Source organism: Bicyclus anynana, chromosome 3 (genome assembly GCF_947172395.1).
Source record: "Bicyclus anynana chromosome 3, ilBicAnyn1.1, whole genome shotgun sequence".
Taxonomy (NCBI): domain Eukaryota; kingdom Metazoa; phylum Arthropoda; class Insecta; order Lepidoptera; family Nymphalidae; genus Bicyclus; species Bicyclus anynana.
The window spans coordinates 201,737-218,454 of NC_069085.1; the positions used below are offsets into that span (position 1 = coordinate 201,737).

Genomic DNA, 16,718 nt, shown 5'->3' on the forward strand with positions numbered 1-16,718 from the left:
ACAGAATGTGATAGCCCGCAGTGTGTGGTGTGTTCTCTTCCACCCCTCCTTGTGACTGCGCTCGCAGCAGTGGCGTAGCGTGTTTTGGAGGGGCTCCGTATTAAAATTAGTTGGAGGGCCCAATTAATGAAGGGTAAATACTTCTCACAAAAGAAACAAACTTACTCGCTTAAAATAAATATGACAATTATTTAACCTATGATAGGATGTTTCCAATTTTTGGGCGCACGCTTAAACAAGGAGATTGTGAATAAAATTTTACTAATTTTTCCTTTAGACAAGAATTAAGGGGCCCCTGTAGCCTGGGGCCCCGTAGCATTGATACGGCTGTAGCTACGCCCCTGGCTCGCAGCAGACAAGGACGGCACTGGTGTGCAGCTGAGCACACACACGTACAGTGCCGTGCACACCTGTGTACACCATCGGTGCTTTTGTGATAGAAATCGAATAGCTCTTTGAAGGTTCGTGCAGACTCTAGACATGTGAAATTTTTTGTTAGTGCTAGCGTAGTGTGCGACTCGGCAACTATACTGACCACATGTTGTCTGTGGTGCGGTAGTCAATTCGCCTAAAGTATTAATAAATACAGAACGTCAAACGCATTGCTAAAGTTATAGTGGCAGGCGTTTGTTCGTAGCACCACTCGTCTCAGTTTGTCAGTGATTCGTTACAGGAACAAAATAAATCAAGATTTGTATGAGTTATGTGCGTAAGTAGGACCTACCCTCAGGTAAATGTGCTCGTTCCTCTATCGGCCGGCGACGGCGGTAGGGATGTATTCCAGGGATGGAATCGAAAAACACCAAAGTTATGAACGAAACCATTAATAATTTAATACCGTCAGATCAAATACAATAAACAGTCAGCGACGGCCGATCAACACGCGCAGGGAGCGTCGACTAGAACCGGGAGGCCACGCCGCCGCCGCGACTGTCGGCGTGCGACAGCAGCGCGTCCCCGCTCTGGCGCACCCAGTTGAGCGCGGCCGGCTGCGGCGCGTCCGGCGCCGTCGGCTCCGGCAGCGCGCGCCCGCCCGCGCCCACCAGCAGCCGCGCGCGCTCCGCCGCCGCCGCGCCGCCGCCCGCGCGCAGCAGCGCCGCCGCGCCCTGCGCCAGCGCCGCCGCAGACTCCGCGCCCAGCACGTAGCGCGCGCCGCACACGCGCTCCTCCGCCAGCACGGCGGGCGCCAGCTGCAGCGGCGCGTCGGGCTCGTCGCGCGCCCACGCGCCGCCCTCGCTCGCCGCCGAGCCGAACGCCGTCGACAGGCCTCTGCGCGCAAGACGACTTGTGTAAATGTGGTGATGGCGGTACCCGCTGACGCTCCACACGTTAGTGGCATCAGCAGGTACCGGTGTCCGGGGAGCGTGCGGCAGGAGTCGCTCACGAGACGAGCGCCACGTAGGTGTCGCGCGGGTCCACCACCGCCAGCCCGGCCGCCACGCCGCCCGGCCAGCGCGCCGCGCCCGCCGCCTGCCGCTGCAGCGAGCTCACCACACTGCGCACCCACAACGTGACTCTGCTTTATACATTTGACTATTACAACTACACTTACACTTACACTACTTTATCATAGAAGTATCAGAATTATAATAGGAGGAAGAGAAGGAGGATAAAATGGGCGTGCACCGCGCACGAGCAGCGCCCCGCCGCGCTCACCTCTGCAGCACGGCGTCCACGCCGGTGAGGTTGGCGCCCAGCGCGGCCTGCAGCGCCGCCGCGCCCGCCGCGCCGCCCGCGCCCGCGCCCCACACGCGCCAGCCGCCCGCGCGCGCCGCCGCCCGCTCCGCCCAGCGCACCGCGCGCGAGCAGCTCCACGCCGCGCACAGCTCTGCACAGACACATCACATCACGTAACGTTCGCGCGCTCTGGCGAGACTCGCGGCGTGGGTGCGTACCGCTGCTGGTGTTGTGGCGCAGCGAGTCCAGGTAGTCGGCCAGCGCGGGCTCGGCGCGCGGCGCGGCGGGCAGGTAGCCGGGCAGGCCGCGCGCCGCCGCCGCCGCGGCCAGCCGCACCGACACCGCGTAGCCGACGCGCGCCAGCTCGGCCGCCGGGCGCAGCGCGTCGCCCCACGGCAGCGCGCCGTAGCGCGCGTGCAGCGCCGCCAGCGCCGCCACCAGCCGCGGCGGCCGCGCGCCGCCCGCGCCCGCCGCGCCCGCCGCGCCCGCCGCGCCCGCCGCGCCCGCCGCGCCCGCCGCGCCCGCCGCCTCCTCCGGCCCGCCCCACTCCGCCTGCACGGGCAGCTGGCTGCGCGACGAGCGGTACTCCCAGTATATCATCGCTCCGCTCCTGGCATCAGAGACATGATATGTATATGATGCGAGACTGACATAAGTAGAACATTTTTTAAATGACCCTACCTTACCTACCTTACCTTACCTTACCTTACCTTACCCTATATCACTTGGATTGATAATCAACCTACCATCCATAGACGCGGAGCGGTAGAGTTACACAATGCCTTCACAAACTTGTTAGATTTATGTAATGTATCAGGACTGAAACAGCAAAATACAATAGCTAATTGCAAGCAAAATACGTTAGATCTGCTGTTTAGTAATATTGACATTAGTGTGACACACTGCGATAGTCCTCCAGTCCCAGAAGATGTGTATCACCCATGTCTCCAGTTTAATCTGGGGAATTTGCGGCTTAGCTATAATCGTCAAAAACCAATCAAAAAACCTAATTTTTTTAAAGGTGACTATGTTCTCATTAACGACTTTCTTTCTAAGATCAACTGGTCTGAAGTACTAACGGGTGACTCAATGAATGATGTTATTAACAAATTTTATGCAATTCTCAAAGAAGCTATTAATAAATATATTCCGGTAAAGAGCAAGCTAAAATCAAACTTTCCAACGTGGTACACTAAATCTTTGATTCACGTAGTAAAAGAAAAACTTCTAAAGCATAAACTTTGGAAACAATATAATAATCCCAGAGATTACGACGAATTCTCTATATTAAGAAGTAGACAAAAATTAATTCAGAGTAAGTGTTACTCTCTTTACACCCAGCGAATGCAATCTTTTATAAGCAAAGATCCTAAGTTTCTCTTCTCTTACACCAAGTCCTTAAAAAGCAGTAAAAACGGGTACCCTACTGAACTAACTTTAGGTAGCACAAAATTCACAGGTGAAACCTCTTCCAGCTATGGTTTCAGCACATACTTTGAAAGTGTGTTTGTTAAGCCTGCTAATTATTATGACACTGCTAACCTGACAAATTCTGCTCACAAGGAACCCACATGCAAAATAACTATTGGTGAAGACGACGTTCTAAAGTTACTTAGAACCCTAAAGGTCAACAAAGGGGCTGGTAGTGATGGTATTCCACCAATTTTCCTAAACAAGTGCGCTTCGTACTTGGCTAAACCTCTCTCCATTATCTTTGATCTTTCTCTGAACCGATTTTGCACTTTCCCCGATGTGTGGAAGGAGGCTTTAATTATTCCTATACATAAAAGTGGGTCCAAAACTCAAATCGAAAATTACCGACCTATCTCAATACTAAATGCTATGAGCAAACTATTTGAAACAGCTGTATTTACACACATCAGCCCGATAATAACAAGATCTATTCCTCCCGAACAACATGGTTTTATGAAGAACCGTTCAACAGTCACTAACTTAGCTGTTTTCACTGACTATGTGTTACGGAGTATGGATGAGAGATGTCAGGTGGATGTGATCTACACGGACTTCGAAAAAGCATTCGACCGAGTAGATCATGTAATCCTAATACATAAACTTAGCGTCCTGGGAATAAACGGTAATTTGCTGCGATGGGTAACTTCATATATCAAAAATCGAATGCAGGCTGTAGTAATGGGAAGTGCCAGAAGTGACTTTGTTAGTATTCCTTCTGGAGTACCTCAGGGATCAATCCTGGGGCCACTCTTGTACAATGCATACCTCTTTGATATTGGCAGTTGTTTTAGGTACTCCAAGTTTTTAATGTTTGCTGATGACAAAAAAGTATTCCTTAAAATACGCTCTCTTGATGATTGTCTAAAACTACAAGAAGACTTAAATGCTTTGACTGAGTACTATGTTAGGAATAGAATAATTGTCAATACCAAAAAATGTCATCACATAACGTTGACTCGTAAGAAAAATACTCTTAATTTCAATTATAAAATTAACGATATCATTATATCCAATGGTAGTTCAGTCAAAGATCTGGGTATACTAATTGATAACAAACTATCCATGAATAAGCACATCGACGTTGTTGCGGATAAAGCCTACAAACAACTAGGATTTATCAAACGCGTCACTCGTAGTTTCGATAACATAGAATGCATAAAAACATTGTACTTTGCCTACGTTAGAAGTCTTCTTGAATATTCGTGTAATATTTGGTCTCCCTATTATATTATACACTCTCAAAGGCTGGAGTCAGTTCAAAGACAATTTCTCAGGTATCTAGCGTTCAAAGACTACAGGCGATTTAACAATTATGAAGAAGCTTGTGCGCACTATAAAATAGACACCCTGGAGCAAAGAAGAAATCAGAGTGACATACTTCTGTTGCAAGCTATCTTGACTGGCCGTATCGACTGTCCTAGCTTACTGTCAGCTCTCTCGTTAAATGCTTCATCGTTTAGGCCCCGGCACACTCGCTTATTAGTTGCGCCTAAATCAAACTCCAACTATGGCCAAAACGCAATTTTGGTACGGCTATCTCGAAAATATAATAAGACTTACTCCCATTTAGATCTTTTTTATTTATCTAAAGCACAGTTAAAAAAAGAAATTATCACTTTACACCGAAGACAATAACACCTCAATGAACAAACGCTTTCAGAAAAACACATACCAAACTCAATAAACTTAACTAATTTATGCACCAATTCTCAAACCCACACACACGTCCATTCTCTTTCTCATGCTCTTAGACACATGCACACACACGAGCACACGCACTCACACACACACACACTCACGCTTATTCACTTTAATTCAACTTGCGAATTTTTAAATAAATTTTGTACTATTTTTCTTATATGTAATTAACTTAATAATATTATTTTATTCACTATCATTTCTTTTAAAAAAATATTTTTCATTTTCACCTACCTACCTACCTTATATTGTGATATAATATGTTATACCTACTTTATATTGTAACTTTCTTTGTAACTATATGTGGCCTTATTGTTGTTTATTTTACATTATTTATACATATTTTGTTAAACGCTGTTCGTTACAAATAAATAAATAAATAAATAAATAAATAAATGACTTTTCCTCTATTACACTTTTTCTCCTTCTCCTATAAAAATGGTTGAGATGTCATTCGATTCGGAATTGAACGTAGATAGTTTTTGAAAAAAAAAAATAGAAGGCCCGCTCGCAAAAATTTCTAAATAAAAATGAGTTCGGTTTTTGACCTAAAACTCAAAAACTATTAAGAATATTTCCAATTTGACAAAAGATTCAAAAAGAACAGTAGAAGTTCTGACTAAATTGTTTGTGGTGCTCCAGGCGAGGACAAATAATAATACTTTTTACGAGCAAAGAATGAAATACAAAGAATGTTTTTCACCGCATGCGGCAACTCAAAGGATTTAGTCAGAACCTTATATAAGTACCTCTATCGTTCAATCAATCAAACCAACAAACTCTTCAGCTTTTTATTATTATCATAGAAGTTTTAGAATACAATTTAAAAAAGATGTCATTTTAGCGCCACCTGGTAGAATGACTGCACACTAGGACAGTGGAGAGTCTCGCGAGACTCGGCGCGAGGCAACCGCGAGTGCGGGCGGCCCAGCGCTCCGTGCGCACACACACAGAGGGCGCTGCGCCGAGCGTCCTAGTGCTGAGCGAAACCACCGAAACGAGCATCTTCACAATATAAACTCATTTAGCAAATTAAGTCAAATTAATTTATTTAAAAAAAATATATACAACCGACAATGAAATCTAAAATGTAGCGACTAAAATAAAAAGCGAAAAATAACATCATAATAATCTATAAAAATAATCTTGAATTTTCCTAAGCGCAAATCTCGAGAGCGGCTGAACCGATTTTGCTAATTCTTTTTTTTACAATACCTACTCCTTGAAGCACGAGGAAGGTTCTTACGAAGAAAAAAATTTTACAAGTTTAAAAAAAATCTATACTCTCATACGAGCGATTCGTAAAATTAAGAATATGATATTTAAAGGGTAGGTGTAGGTTAGGAGTAGGGGAGGAGTAAAGTAGGGGTAGAGTAGGGGTAGGATATGGGTAGCGTAGAGGTAGGGTAGGTATGGAAGAAAAGTGCACAAAAGTCAAAGCGAAGCTTGACCGAGTCCGCTAGTAGTATTATTATGTTCTACCTGCTGATTATCTATAATAATTAATACTTAGCACCGCCTTCTAGATAGAAGGCGGTGCTAAGTCGTCATCTCTAATTAATACAAATTTTTCCTGTGTGTATTGTGAGGAACGTATTTTGTTCTACGGCGTACGTACGCGTCCAGCGACGTGCGGTGCGGCGCCAGCACGGCGAGGCACAGCGCGGCCGCCACCGCCGCGTCCACGGCGCGCCCGCCGCGGCGCAGCGCGTCCGCGCCGGCCGCCGAGCACGGCGCCGCCGACGTGGACACGGAGCCGTGCGGCACCACCTGCGACGAGAGGCGGGTCACTCGTGTGGCGGGCTCGTCCGCTCGTGTCGGCCGAGGAGGCGCGCACGCACCTGGTAGTCCCCGTAGTGTATCTGCGTCAGCAGCGCCACGGTGACGGCCAGCGACAGCGCGCCGAAGGCGGCCAGCACGGCGCGCGGCCCGCCCGCGCCGCTGCCGCACAGCCGCGCGCCGCCGCCCTTGAGCGGCACGTCCTCGCGCAGCTCCACGGCGCCTGCAACGCGACACCGCCGTCAGCGGGTCTAAACTATCCGTCGTTCGACACATCAGCCTCATAGTACCTCGTATAGTAGTATGATATCTGCTGCGTCTCATAGATGACTGCAGTAGGTTCTCCAAGCTTGAGTTGTAGAACCTCACATATTTATGTGTGAAGTTGGTGCTCTATTTACGATGTCTAGTGTTCAGGCTGCTGTTTTGGCGTTAGACTCGATCCATTTCCCGAAATTAAGGTTTGATAAGAAAGTGATAGTGATCGCTAATTGATTTGTGCGGAACATCGCGGAACTAAACACGCCATTGAGTTAAACTTAAGCATATTTGTCACTCAAATCTGACAGTTGACACCATCGTCAGATTCAAGGTAATACGCGGTCAAATCAAAGCCAGTCAGTGCTGAAAGATCTCAGCATCACTAGGTCAAACATTTGATATACAATATTTTATCTTTCAGTCGCTGTGCAGTCATTGCATCCCCTTAGGGACAGAGATTATTAATGTAAGAATATATGAATAGCGCAAAGTATATATACCCTTGATATACCGGTATGTCGGTGTAAAGCCGTGACATCAGATATCCAGCAGCATACATATGTTTTTTGTGGCAGAGGTCAGTGATGAGTTTGGATAGCCTGTGTACATACCTGCAGTAGATCGGTAGCTAACGATGTACTACAGGTATGTACTGCCGTGCCCCCGTGCCCCCGTGCCCCCGGGCCCCGCTCGTAGATGAGAGATATAAGGCGAGGCCGTGTCTCGGTGTTTTTAATGGCTTCGCCCAAAATATGTGTAGTATCTATATAAAGATATTCTACACATAATATTCTGGGCGAAGCCATTCGCTTCAACGAAAATGTGTGTACTGTCTATACACTACACACATTTTCGTCATTCACATACTTATATATGTATAGATAGAATGAAGTAATTCCTAACTTTTGTATTTCACTTTTCCTAATTTTTGAAAGTACAATAGAACACAATAAAGCAAGGAAAATTACATAAATATTTAAGTGTTGATTTTCATTTAACTCTTGTACGAGTAGGTCACTAAGTAGCCTACGTAACCTTCTCGTACAAGAGTGATTCAGGCTTTCTAAGACAGCCACGTCAGCATTGACTGTTACGTAGTACGCACGCCGTCGGCAGCGCTGGAGGAAGCCGCAGAAATGCGCGGAACTGGCCGCTGAGCCGCTTTGACATTGCTACTGTGCGACGGTGTGCGCCAATCACGGTTTATGACGTTTACAGAGAAATATACTACTCATGAGTACATCTCTAGTGTTGTAAATGTTACGAGATGCAACGGATCAGCGCGCAGGCACATCTACTGTGGCGCAGAGGAAATGAGAGATCGCTGTCGAGATAGGTGAAGACTGCGGACGAATTGAATCGCCGATACGTATCGCTGAGGTAAAGCCGAAAAACTCGCGTAGACGGCATATCGGAACAGTTTCCAATTTAACCACTGTCAAAAAGGAACAGTAGTCTAGTTACACATATGTTTTTTTTGGGTCATTTTGCCATTTAGTTGAACTAAATTGGATCAAAGTGCTGAAGAACATGGCGCGTCACCTGGCGGCGCGTGCAGCTCAGGGCTCGCCGACATGTTGCGCCGCTCTCAGCGCCCGACACCTGCGGAGGCGGACATCAAGTTTACTTTCACTTAAATTCTAAATTACTTGTCGTAATTAATGGGTGATTAAAGATACAGTGTGGCCACACTTAGCTCAACAATGGGACTGAGAGAAACGGCTGTTCGCACCCGCTAGCCGAGCCTCACTTTTTAGGCAATATGCATAGGTACGTAAGCGCCCTGTGCAATGGAGGAAAGAAATAGAATCACTGTGTCAGTTCAGACGAAAAAATACGGGCTGTTATTTGTGATCGAGTTTGCTCGAACACTTACGTATAGGTCTGACTTGTTCCTTTAGTAAACTCGATAGAATATATTTTGTTAGAAATCCTCAGCTCAAATTCCATTTCACCGCTGGACTATTAAAAAACAATTAGTTTGGTAGTTGTACCTTTCTAAGAAGCGCCGGCGCCGTAGAAATCGTTCACGGATTAGGAATCCGGTAGTCCATGCAAATGTTCCGCGGAGCCTAGTTTGGTGTCAGGCGAGGAGTGAGGACGCGGCTCCGGGCAGGGCTCGGCTCAGCTCACCACATGTCGCGAGACACGTTCACAAACAAACAACAAAATAATACGTAAACAGTTGTCTCGTACGTACAGGTTCGGCGACGCAGCGTGCGCGCGCGCAGTCCGCACCGAGACGGAGACAGACTGAGACAGAGGGGCGGGGGCTGCGGGGCGCGGGCGGGCGGGTGACGTCACGCGCGGGCGCGCAGCCTGCTCTGCTCTAGGCCCTGCTGTGTTGACTCTTGCACATGCATTTTCTTTTTTGCATCCTTTCATAATTCGCAACGTAAAAATGTCCAACACATTATCGATAATGAGCGAGTAAACTATACAAATGTACGTGTTACATAGAAGCCATTTAGATCCTGTAGAACTGTCTAAAGACAACGGCGGACATCATGACATGAGCACATGAGCCTCCGTGACCGTAGATATACCTAAGTCATATTATGTAAGTTGTAATATCGAACATTGTTAGTTGTGTGTGACCGTATTGTGGAAGGCCCAAAGGCCGCGGTTGCGAGCGCGCAAGAGCTCTCCTTCCCTGTCTACTTCGTGCAGGCAGAGGGAGACAGCGCTCGCGGTGAATGGCCGTGCGCGCGCGCTGACTCATCTACTGTGCACGCGACGTCTTCAAGTTCAATGTCTGTGCGATTCCCGTTTCCACGTTACTAAAAGTAGGTTATGGTGCTTGACAATGTACACATTACATATTTACTCCCTTAGCTATTCCAGTAGGTAATATATACCTTGAGAAATAATAAACGTTGCGGGGCATTTGAGTGAATTTACAACAGGTGGCCATGTCTTTAAAATGACCCTTCTCACAACACTCGAATCCTAAGAATAACTGCCGACCCTTAATGCAAATAGTCAAGTGAGAGCTACAAGATCTTCCATTAAAAAAAAGAAATACTTTAAAATATTTAAATAGGTATGTCTAATATTGCCGTTCCTCTCTGACTAAAAAAAGTCCTTAGAAAATATCGTTGGGTACGGCAATAGCCTAGCGGGCGGGGATCGAACCTCTCGTGATGAGTGCGGCCCCTTCGCCACTGAGCTGTTGAGGCTTCGTTTGATTCGATTCATTGACCAAACGACTATCGAAACAATAAACAGTTCACACCTAACACCCGTACCACGTGGGGGTAATCTCGCGAGTGAGATCTATTTTAATACTTTTCTATCTCAGCTTTCACCAGATTATCGTCTTAATATTAGGTATCTTATCATTTATTTATGGGATTGTTTATGTACCTGTAACTTTTTTATATTTGTGTAGATTCGCTGCGTTCGTCTCGGCCCGTCCAAACCTCTAAGATAAGGAAGACCAGCAGAGCTATTTACGAAGGACAATTTCATCATTCGAAGTCTGAATCCGGGCCGAGTTTGCAAATTCGTAATGATTCACATTCCGTACAAGTCGCAAGTACAAGTAGCGCCACACTGTCGAGCGGCGCAGTGTTACAGTGTCCTCATCGCTCACGAGCACAGCAATGTACTGAGTGAAAACCCTTTTAGGATCATCAAAACCTCAGTAATAGGTTCACTAGATCACCAAAATAATCAGCAGTTGAAAATCCAGCCTAACTATATGTATTGGGACCAACAACTCGATGGTTTCCGAAAACTACAAATTGTGGAGCGACTAGCGAGCATTCGCGTTCCGATTTGCGCGCGTGCCGCGCACCGGCGGGGCTTCTCTCTGAAGTGCAATTGTTTAAGTGCCCAGCTAATCTGTTTTACTCGTATGACGATTATATACACCAAAGACTAGGAATTACACCGGCGATACCGACCTTACAACCGACACACGTGTCTATTTTCTCGAGTATTCTTCCCTAAAACGTCTGATGAGAAGAGTTGCCTAAATAACTTTGTGTGTAGATGTAGTAATGAGAAAACGTGAAGTAAGTTTTTATCTCAAGAAAATGGCGATTTGTCGACCGAAATGCCGGTTAAGATATGATCGACGACCCGCGCCCGGGCCCGGAGAGACGGCCCCCTGTGCACAGTGGCCAAAACATTGTAAACAGATTACCGAGCAATTCACTCCTTGGTGTATCCGGCGCACGTGTCGCTAACGAGCCTAACCAGATTACCGGCCGAAGCCGCACGGCGCGCTCCGCGTATAAAGCGCGGCGCGCGGCGCGCCCGGCCACTGCGTCTCTGCGCGGCGCCGGACGAGCCGCGACCACAAGATGGTGTACAACTTCAAAGTGTTCAAGAAGTGCTCCCCCAACGGCAAGATCCTGCTGTACATGCCCAAGCGGGACTTCGTGGATCACATCTCATACGTGGAGCCGATCGGTGCGTGTGCTCGCGTGCAGCTCTGTGCTCTGAGGCGGCGCGACAGTGTGTGGCTGTGCTCGTGGCTCATACCTGGTTGGATTTCAAATCTGTGATCAAACGATCGCTCGACTTCCTTTCGTTCAAAAGAAAACCAAATTTGGAAATGCATCCCCTGTTAATTAAATACCGAGACCTGAATACCAACTTGGACTGCATCGCCACTTATCATCATTATGCGTTCTAAGTAGCGAACCTAATCAACGTATTGTAGCCACGCGGAGGCATTTGATCGAACTGCGTCTTCGGTCGGTGGAGTGCCGCATTCTGACTGCTCGTTGCGATCTAAGCACTTCCTGAATAAGAGCCCGTTCCCCTCCGCAGATGGCATCGTGGTGGTGGACGAGGAGTACGTGAGCGACCGGCGCGTGTTCGCGCAGGTGGTGTGCACGTTCCGGTACGGGCGCGAGGAGGACGAGGTCATGGGGCTGTCGTTCTACAAGGAGCTGTACCTCGCGTCCGAGCAGGTGTACCCGCCGCTGCAGCAGCGCCCCGCCGACCTCAGCCGCACGCAGGTAGCCCCGACTAGGACGTGCCCTGTAGGAGTACCCAATGTGTACCTGCGTTACATCGTCTAGCTAGATCGACGACTTCCCGCTTTGGCCACAGGTGGAAATCATCTAAACACTTCATAATTATGAACGCCGAGCAATCCCTGATTACATACCGAAGGCGCTACTTCAAACTTATAAATTAAATTACAGGCTCCTAATTGGATTGGTTGCGAATGTTAAATCTAATCCTTGCAGAATTGCTGCCGTCTTCGAAAGCGGGGCGGGGGGTGTCGGGCGAACGGTAACTTGAACCCGGGACGTTTACGTCGCCTGCTCCAATAGGAGACGTTCCCATAGCTTCACAGTAGTAGTAGTTACATAATAAAGTTATGACATTTATGTGCTGTGCTAGCTTAATATTATTGTCGATGTATTTTGAAATCTCAAGATAAATACAACTCAGTGCAGCACCGAGCGCGCGAGATGCAGCGCTGCAGCAGTGCCTGTCGTTGTCGCGCTGTAGCAGTGCATGTCGTTGTCGCGCTGTAGCAGTGCCTGTCGTTGTCGCGCTGTAGCAGTGCCTGTCGTTGTCGCGCTGTAGCAGTGCCTGTCGTTGTCGCGCTGTAGCAGTGCCTGTCGTTGTCGCGCTGTAGCAGTGCCTGTCGTTGTCGCGCTGTAGCAGTGCCTGTCGTTGTCGCGCTGTAGCAGTGCCTGTCGTTGTCGCGCTGTAGCAGTGCCTGTCGTTGTAGCGCTGTAGCAGTGCCTGTCGTTGTCGCGCTGTAGCAGTGCCTGTCTATGTCGCGCTGTAGCAGTGCCTGTCGTTGTCGCGCTGTAGCAGTGCCTGTCGTTGTCGCGCTGTAGCAGTGCCTGTCGTTGTCGCGCTGTAGCAGTGCCTGTCGTTGTCGCGCTGTAGCAGTGCCTGTCTATGTCGCGCTGTAGCAGTGCCTGTCGTTGTCGCGCTGTAGCAGTGCCTGTCGTTGTCGCGCTGTAGCAGTGCCTGTCGTTGTCGCGCTGTAGCAGTGCCTGTCGTTGTCGCGCTGTAGCAGTGCCTGTCGTTGTCGCGCTGTAGCAGTGCCTGTCGTTGTCGCGCTGTAGCAGTGCCTGTCGTTGTCGCGCTGTAGCAGTGCCTGTCGTTGTCGCGCTGTAGCAGTGCCTGTCGTTGTCGCGCTGTAGCAGTGCCTGTCGTTGTCGCGCTGTAGCATTGCCTGTCTATGTCGCGCTGTAGCAGTGCCTGTCGTTGTCGCGCTGTAGCAGTGCCTGTCGTTGTCGCGCTGTAGCAGTGCCTGTCGTTGTCGCGCTGTAGCAGTGCCTGTCGTTGTCGCGATGTAGCAGTGCCTGTCGTTGTCGCGCTGTAGCAGTGCCTGTCGTCTGTCGCGCAGGAGCGGCTGCTGAAGAAGCTGGGCCCCAGCGCGCTTCCCTTCCGGCTGACGCTGCCGGCCGGCTCGCCCGGCTCCGTGGCGCTGCAGCCTGGCCTGGAGGACGAGGGCGAGCCGTGCGGCGTGCACTACTACGTCAAGCTGTTCGTGGGCGAGACTGAGATCGATCGCATGCACCGCCGGTGAGTGACCGTGTCATTCATTCTGTTTCACATGAATTATACTTTAGTTTACTTTTTCTCTTTTGTCGGCAATCCCGAGTCAGCCTTCGCAGCCTCCCTAAGCTGTGAGGTCTCACTGTCGAACGTGTGGTCGTACGCAGGAGCACGGTGGCGCTGGGCATCCGCAAGGTGCAGTTCGCGCCCGACAAGCCGGGCCCGCAGCCCTGCACCGTGGTGCGCAAGGACTTCGTGCTGTCGCCGGGACAGCTGGAGCTGGAGCTCACGCTGGATAAGCAGGTGCGTGGTCGTTAAAGTAGGCTGATAATAATAATGATGATCGGGTAATGATTGTGCATTGACGCCTCGTCTCCCCCGCAGCTGTACATCCACGGCGAGACGGTGGCCGTCAACATCAGCATACGCAACCACAGCAACAAGGTGGTGAAGAAGATCAAGGCCAGCATCCTGCAGACGGTGGACGTGGTGCTGTTCCAGAACGGCCAGTACCGGAACGTCGTCACGGGAGTCGAGACGCAGTCAGTTCACTGTTCTTTATTTAATATGAAGTGCTTGCTTTACGTACGTGCGTGCTTTACGCACGCTTTCCCTGCTGGGGAGAAATGCGTGTCGTTCCAATAATGTGATCGGCCGAGGCGAACGTACGTCGAGAGGAATATATATGTTACTGAAGATAGAAAGAGACAGTAGCGTTTTGTATGCCATTGTAGGAGCAAGAGACAGGAGTTTTACTTCAGTGGTGTGGACACACTCAATGTTTAATTTCCCGCTAGTAACTTAAAGTGAAAAAGATGTTGATGTCACCCCGTTTTAAGAAAATCGAGTTCATTTTCATCGAATTGAAAGTTTTAATATTATCCGTCGACGAATTTTTGATGAGTTACGAAGCTATCCTGAGTATTTTTATATATGATCAAGTCTGGTCGGGTTTGTAGCTTTTTAATGGTCTAAGGGTTGTAGGCATCACCCGTGACCAGCAGCCACCCACCGGCAAAGATGTAGCGCCAAGCGATTTAGCGATTCGGTATGGTGCCGTGTAGAGGAAGAGCAAACGATACTCACGCTGAGTCAGCGACTTACTGCTGTCGCTGCGCGTGCGCAGGGACGGCTGCCCGCTGCAGCCCGGCGCCAGCATGCAGAAGGTGGTGCAGCTGCGGCCGGCGCTGGGCGGGCTGCGCGACCGGCGCGGCATCGCCCTCGACGCGCAGCTCAAGCGCGCCGAGACCACGCTCGCCTCCACCACGCTGTACGTAGCCGCCACACTTGCACGCTTTCATGCAGTATCATCTTTATTTCGACAGACTCGACTACAAAAATCTTAATCAACTAATGTCTGACACTTAGTTTGCGCCCGTTTTGCTTATTCGAAAGTCGACTAAAAATTAATTAAAATGAGTTCATAGCATCTTTAGAATGTCTGTTCTCCACCAGTCAGCCACACGTGGATGTGGATACAGTTCTTGATGGTGTTGATTGATGTAGTTTAATAATAGTTAGTTGCAATAACGGTGGCGGGTTGAGCACACGCTGTACTGCCGGAGCCGGGAGGGTGTTCGTGACCACCGCTCCTGGCTCACGGCCAGGCAGCGTGTGCCGTGGCGTGCGACGTGTGTGTGTGTGTGTGTGTGTGCAGGCTGCTGGACCCGGAGCAGCGTGACGCGTTCGGCATCGTGGTGAGCTACAGCGTCAAGGTGAAGCTGTACCTGGGCGCGCTAGGCGGCGAGCTGAGCGCCGAGCTGCCCTTCATTCTCATGCATCCCAAGGTGACACAATTGACACGATCAGCTCATATATTATACAATATCATGGCGAGCGTCAGAAAAAAAATCAAGCTGAAATACGATCAAGCTGAAACAATTCAAGCTGTCTAGAGGGCTGTTATAAAAATTCTGCAAGATATAAAAAAACATGGTGGGATATTCCTCTATATAGGGTACATTACTCATTCTGTTTTAAAATGCTCACCAATGGTCGAAATCGCGGATGTTCGCTTTTGTTGATATCTGATAGCGGTCGTTCAATAATGATTACCCCGTCCCGCCTTCTCACTTTGGAGCAGCGTCAGCGTCAGTAGGTCTAAGCTCTATATCCTCTGCAATAAGAAGGGACGCCTGACATGTACTCTGTAGTGAGCGGTTATAATAGGCTGATTGTTATCATTATCACAATTCACAAGAGACGTTCACATAGACGCTTGACGGGCGGCGGCGTTGGTCGACGCAGTAATGTGCAGTTGTGCAGTAGTGCGCTAACAGAGCGAGTGCTGCAGGACGGGCGCGCGCGGCTGGTGGCGGCCGACAGCGAGGCGGACGTGGAGATGTTCCGCCAGGACACCGTGCTGCACCAGGAGAGCGTCGAGGTGTACTGAGCCGAGCGCCGAGCGCTGAGCCTGAGCACTGAGCGCTGAGCCTGAGCACTGAGCGCTGAGCCTGGGCACTGAGCAGCCCTCCGCCGAACAGTAATATCATATACTCCAGAACATTGTATTTTTCTATTTATTGTGCTATTCGTACTTTTTAGATATATATTTTTGATTATAAGTTGATATTTTTGCTAATAGTCACATCCTCGAATGTTTATTAAATGCTTTATTATTAAATCGATTAGTTGTTTGTTGTCTATGAGCAACTCTTTATTTATTTATCATAGGTTCTGTGATCTCAATAGTGTATTGATAACATCATTGGTACAATGGTGTCCAACGCCTCGATCGGGACAGTCAACGTTGACAGTGTGTGTGTGTACCTACGCCTCTCTTCATCGCTGAATAATTATAACAACTAGGTACGAACGCCTAAGCTTGCTTTTTAATAATTTATAATGTTGTTACCAAACTAACTTTTTATTAATTGAAATATAATAAAATATTATACCTATTCATTAAGTTTTTTTTTCTTACTTTTTTATCTGATGACAGATGACAGAGAATCGAAAAGGTTCTTAATGTTAGTTCTGGGTCTCAAAGACCTGCTTACGACCTTGTTGAGAGTTGCCATGGTAGGCAGTCCGCTATATTACTGCCTGCCTGCTGTCGGCCTGCAGTCGATGCGATGCGATGCGTGAGGCTTCGGATTAAGTGCTGAGTTCGAGTCACAGGCCACAGTGATTGCTTCATCAATGTCTGACGTGTCTATCACATAGGCGTATATAAAGAGTGGGCCGGGTCCACCCTAGAAAGGTCCTGTGCCCACCCTAGGATTCTGGGCTACCGATTTGGAATTATATTAGGGACTCCAAAATTCTGATAGTTTTACAATACAATACTGATAATTTGACTCGCCGCACGGAACCATAAAACCAAAAAGATGAAGAATAATATGTCT

The 16,718-nt window shown here is 48.6% G+C and overlaps 2 protein-coding genes across 11 annotated transcripts; one reads left to right on the forward strand and one right to left on the reverse strand.

Annotated features, from left to right (window-relative positions):
- Positions 1-808: 808 nt before the first annotated feature.
- Positions 809-9,223, reverse strand: LOC128199909 (spidroin-1-like). Of its 10 annotated transcripts, none has more exons than XM_052891384.1 (8): positions 9,089-9,223; positions 8,431-8,490; positions 6,690-6,850; positions 6,467-6,618; positions 1,896-2,287; positions 1,657-1,828; positions 1,385-1,516; positions 809-1,269 (listed from the first exon to the last, which is right to left on the reverse strand). In XM_052891384.1, the coding sequence occupies exons 2-8, from the start codon at positions 8,462-8,464 to the stop codon at positions 900-902; spliced, it is 1,413 nt and encodes a 470-aa protein (XP_052747344.1). In that variant the 5' UTR covers positions 8,465-8,490; positions 9,089-9,223; the 3' UTR covers positions 809-899. The 10 variants fall into 10 exon arrangements, with proteins under 10 accessions (XP_052747344.1, XP_052747341.1, XP_052747345.1 ...); XM_052891381.1 differs by having other exon boundaries at positions 8,883-9,162; XM_052891385.1 differs by having other exon boundaries at positions 1,385-1,495; positions 8,883-9,161.
- Positions 9,224-11,142: 1,919 nt separating this feature from the next.
- Positions 11,143-16,275, forward strand: LOC112052942 (arrestin homolog). Its single transcript, XM_024092192.2, has 8 exons — positions 11,143-11,307; positions 11,671-11,861; positions 13,220-13,398; positions 13,539-13,674; positions 13,756-13,913; positions 14,498-14,641; positions 15,029-15,158; positions 15,665-16,275. Exons 1-8 carry the CDS (start codon positions 11,199-11,201, stop codon positions 15,761-15,763), a joined length of 1,146 nt encoding a protein of 381 aa, XP_023947960.2. The 5' UTR covers positions 11,143-11,198; the 3' UTR covers positions 15,764-16,275.
- Positions 16,276-16,718: the final 443 nt, after the last annotated feature.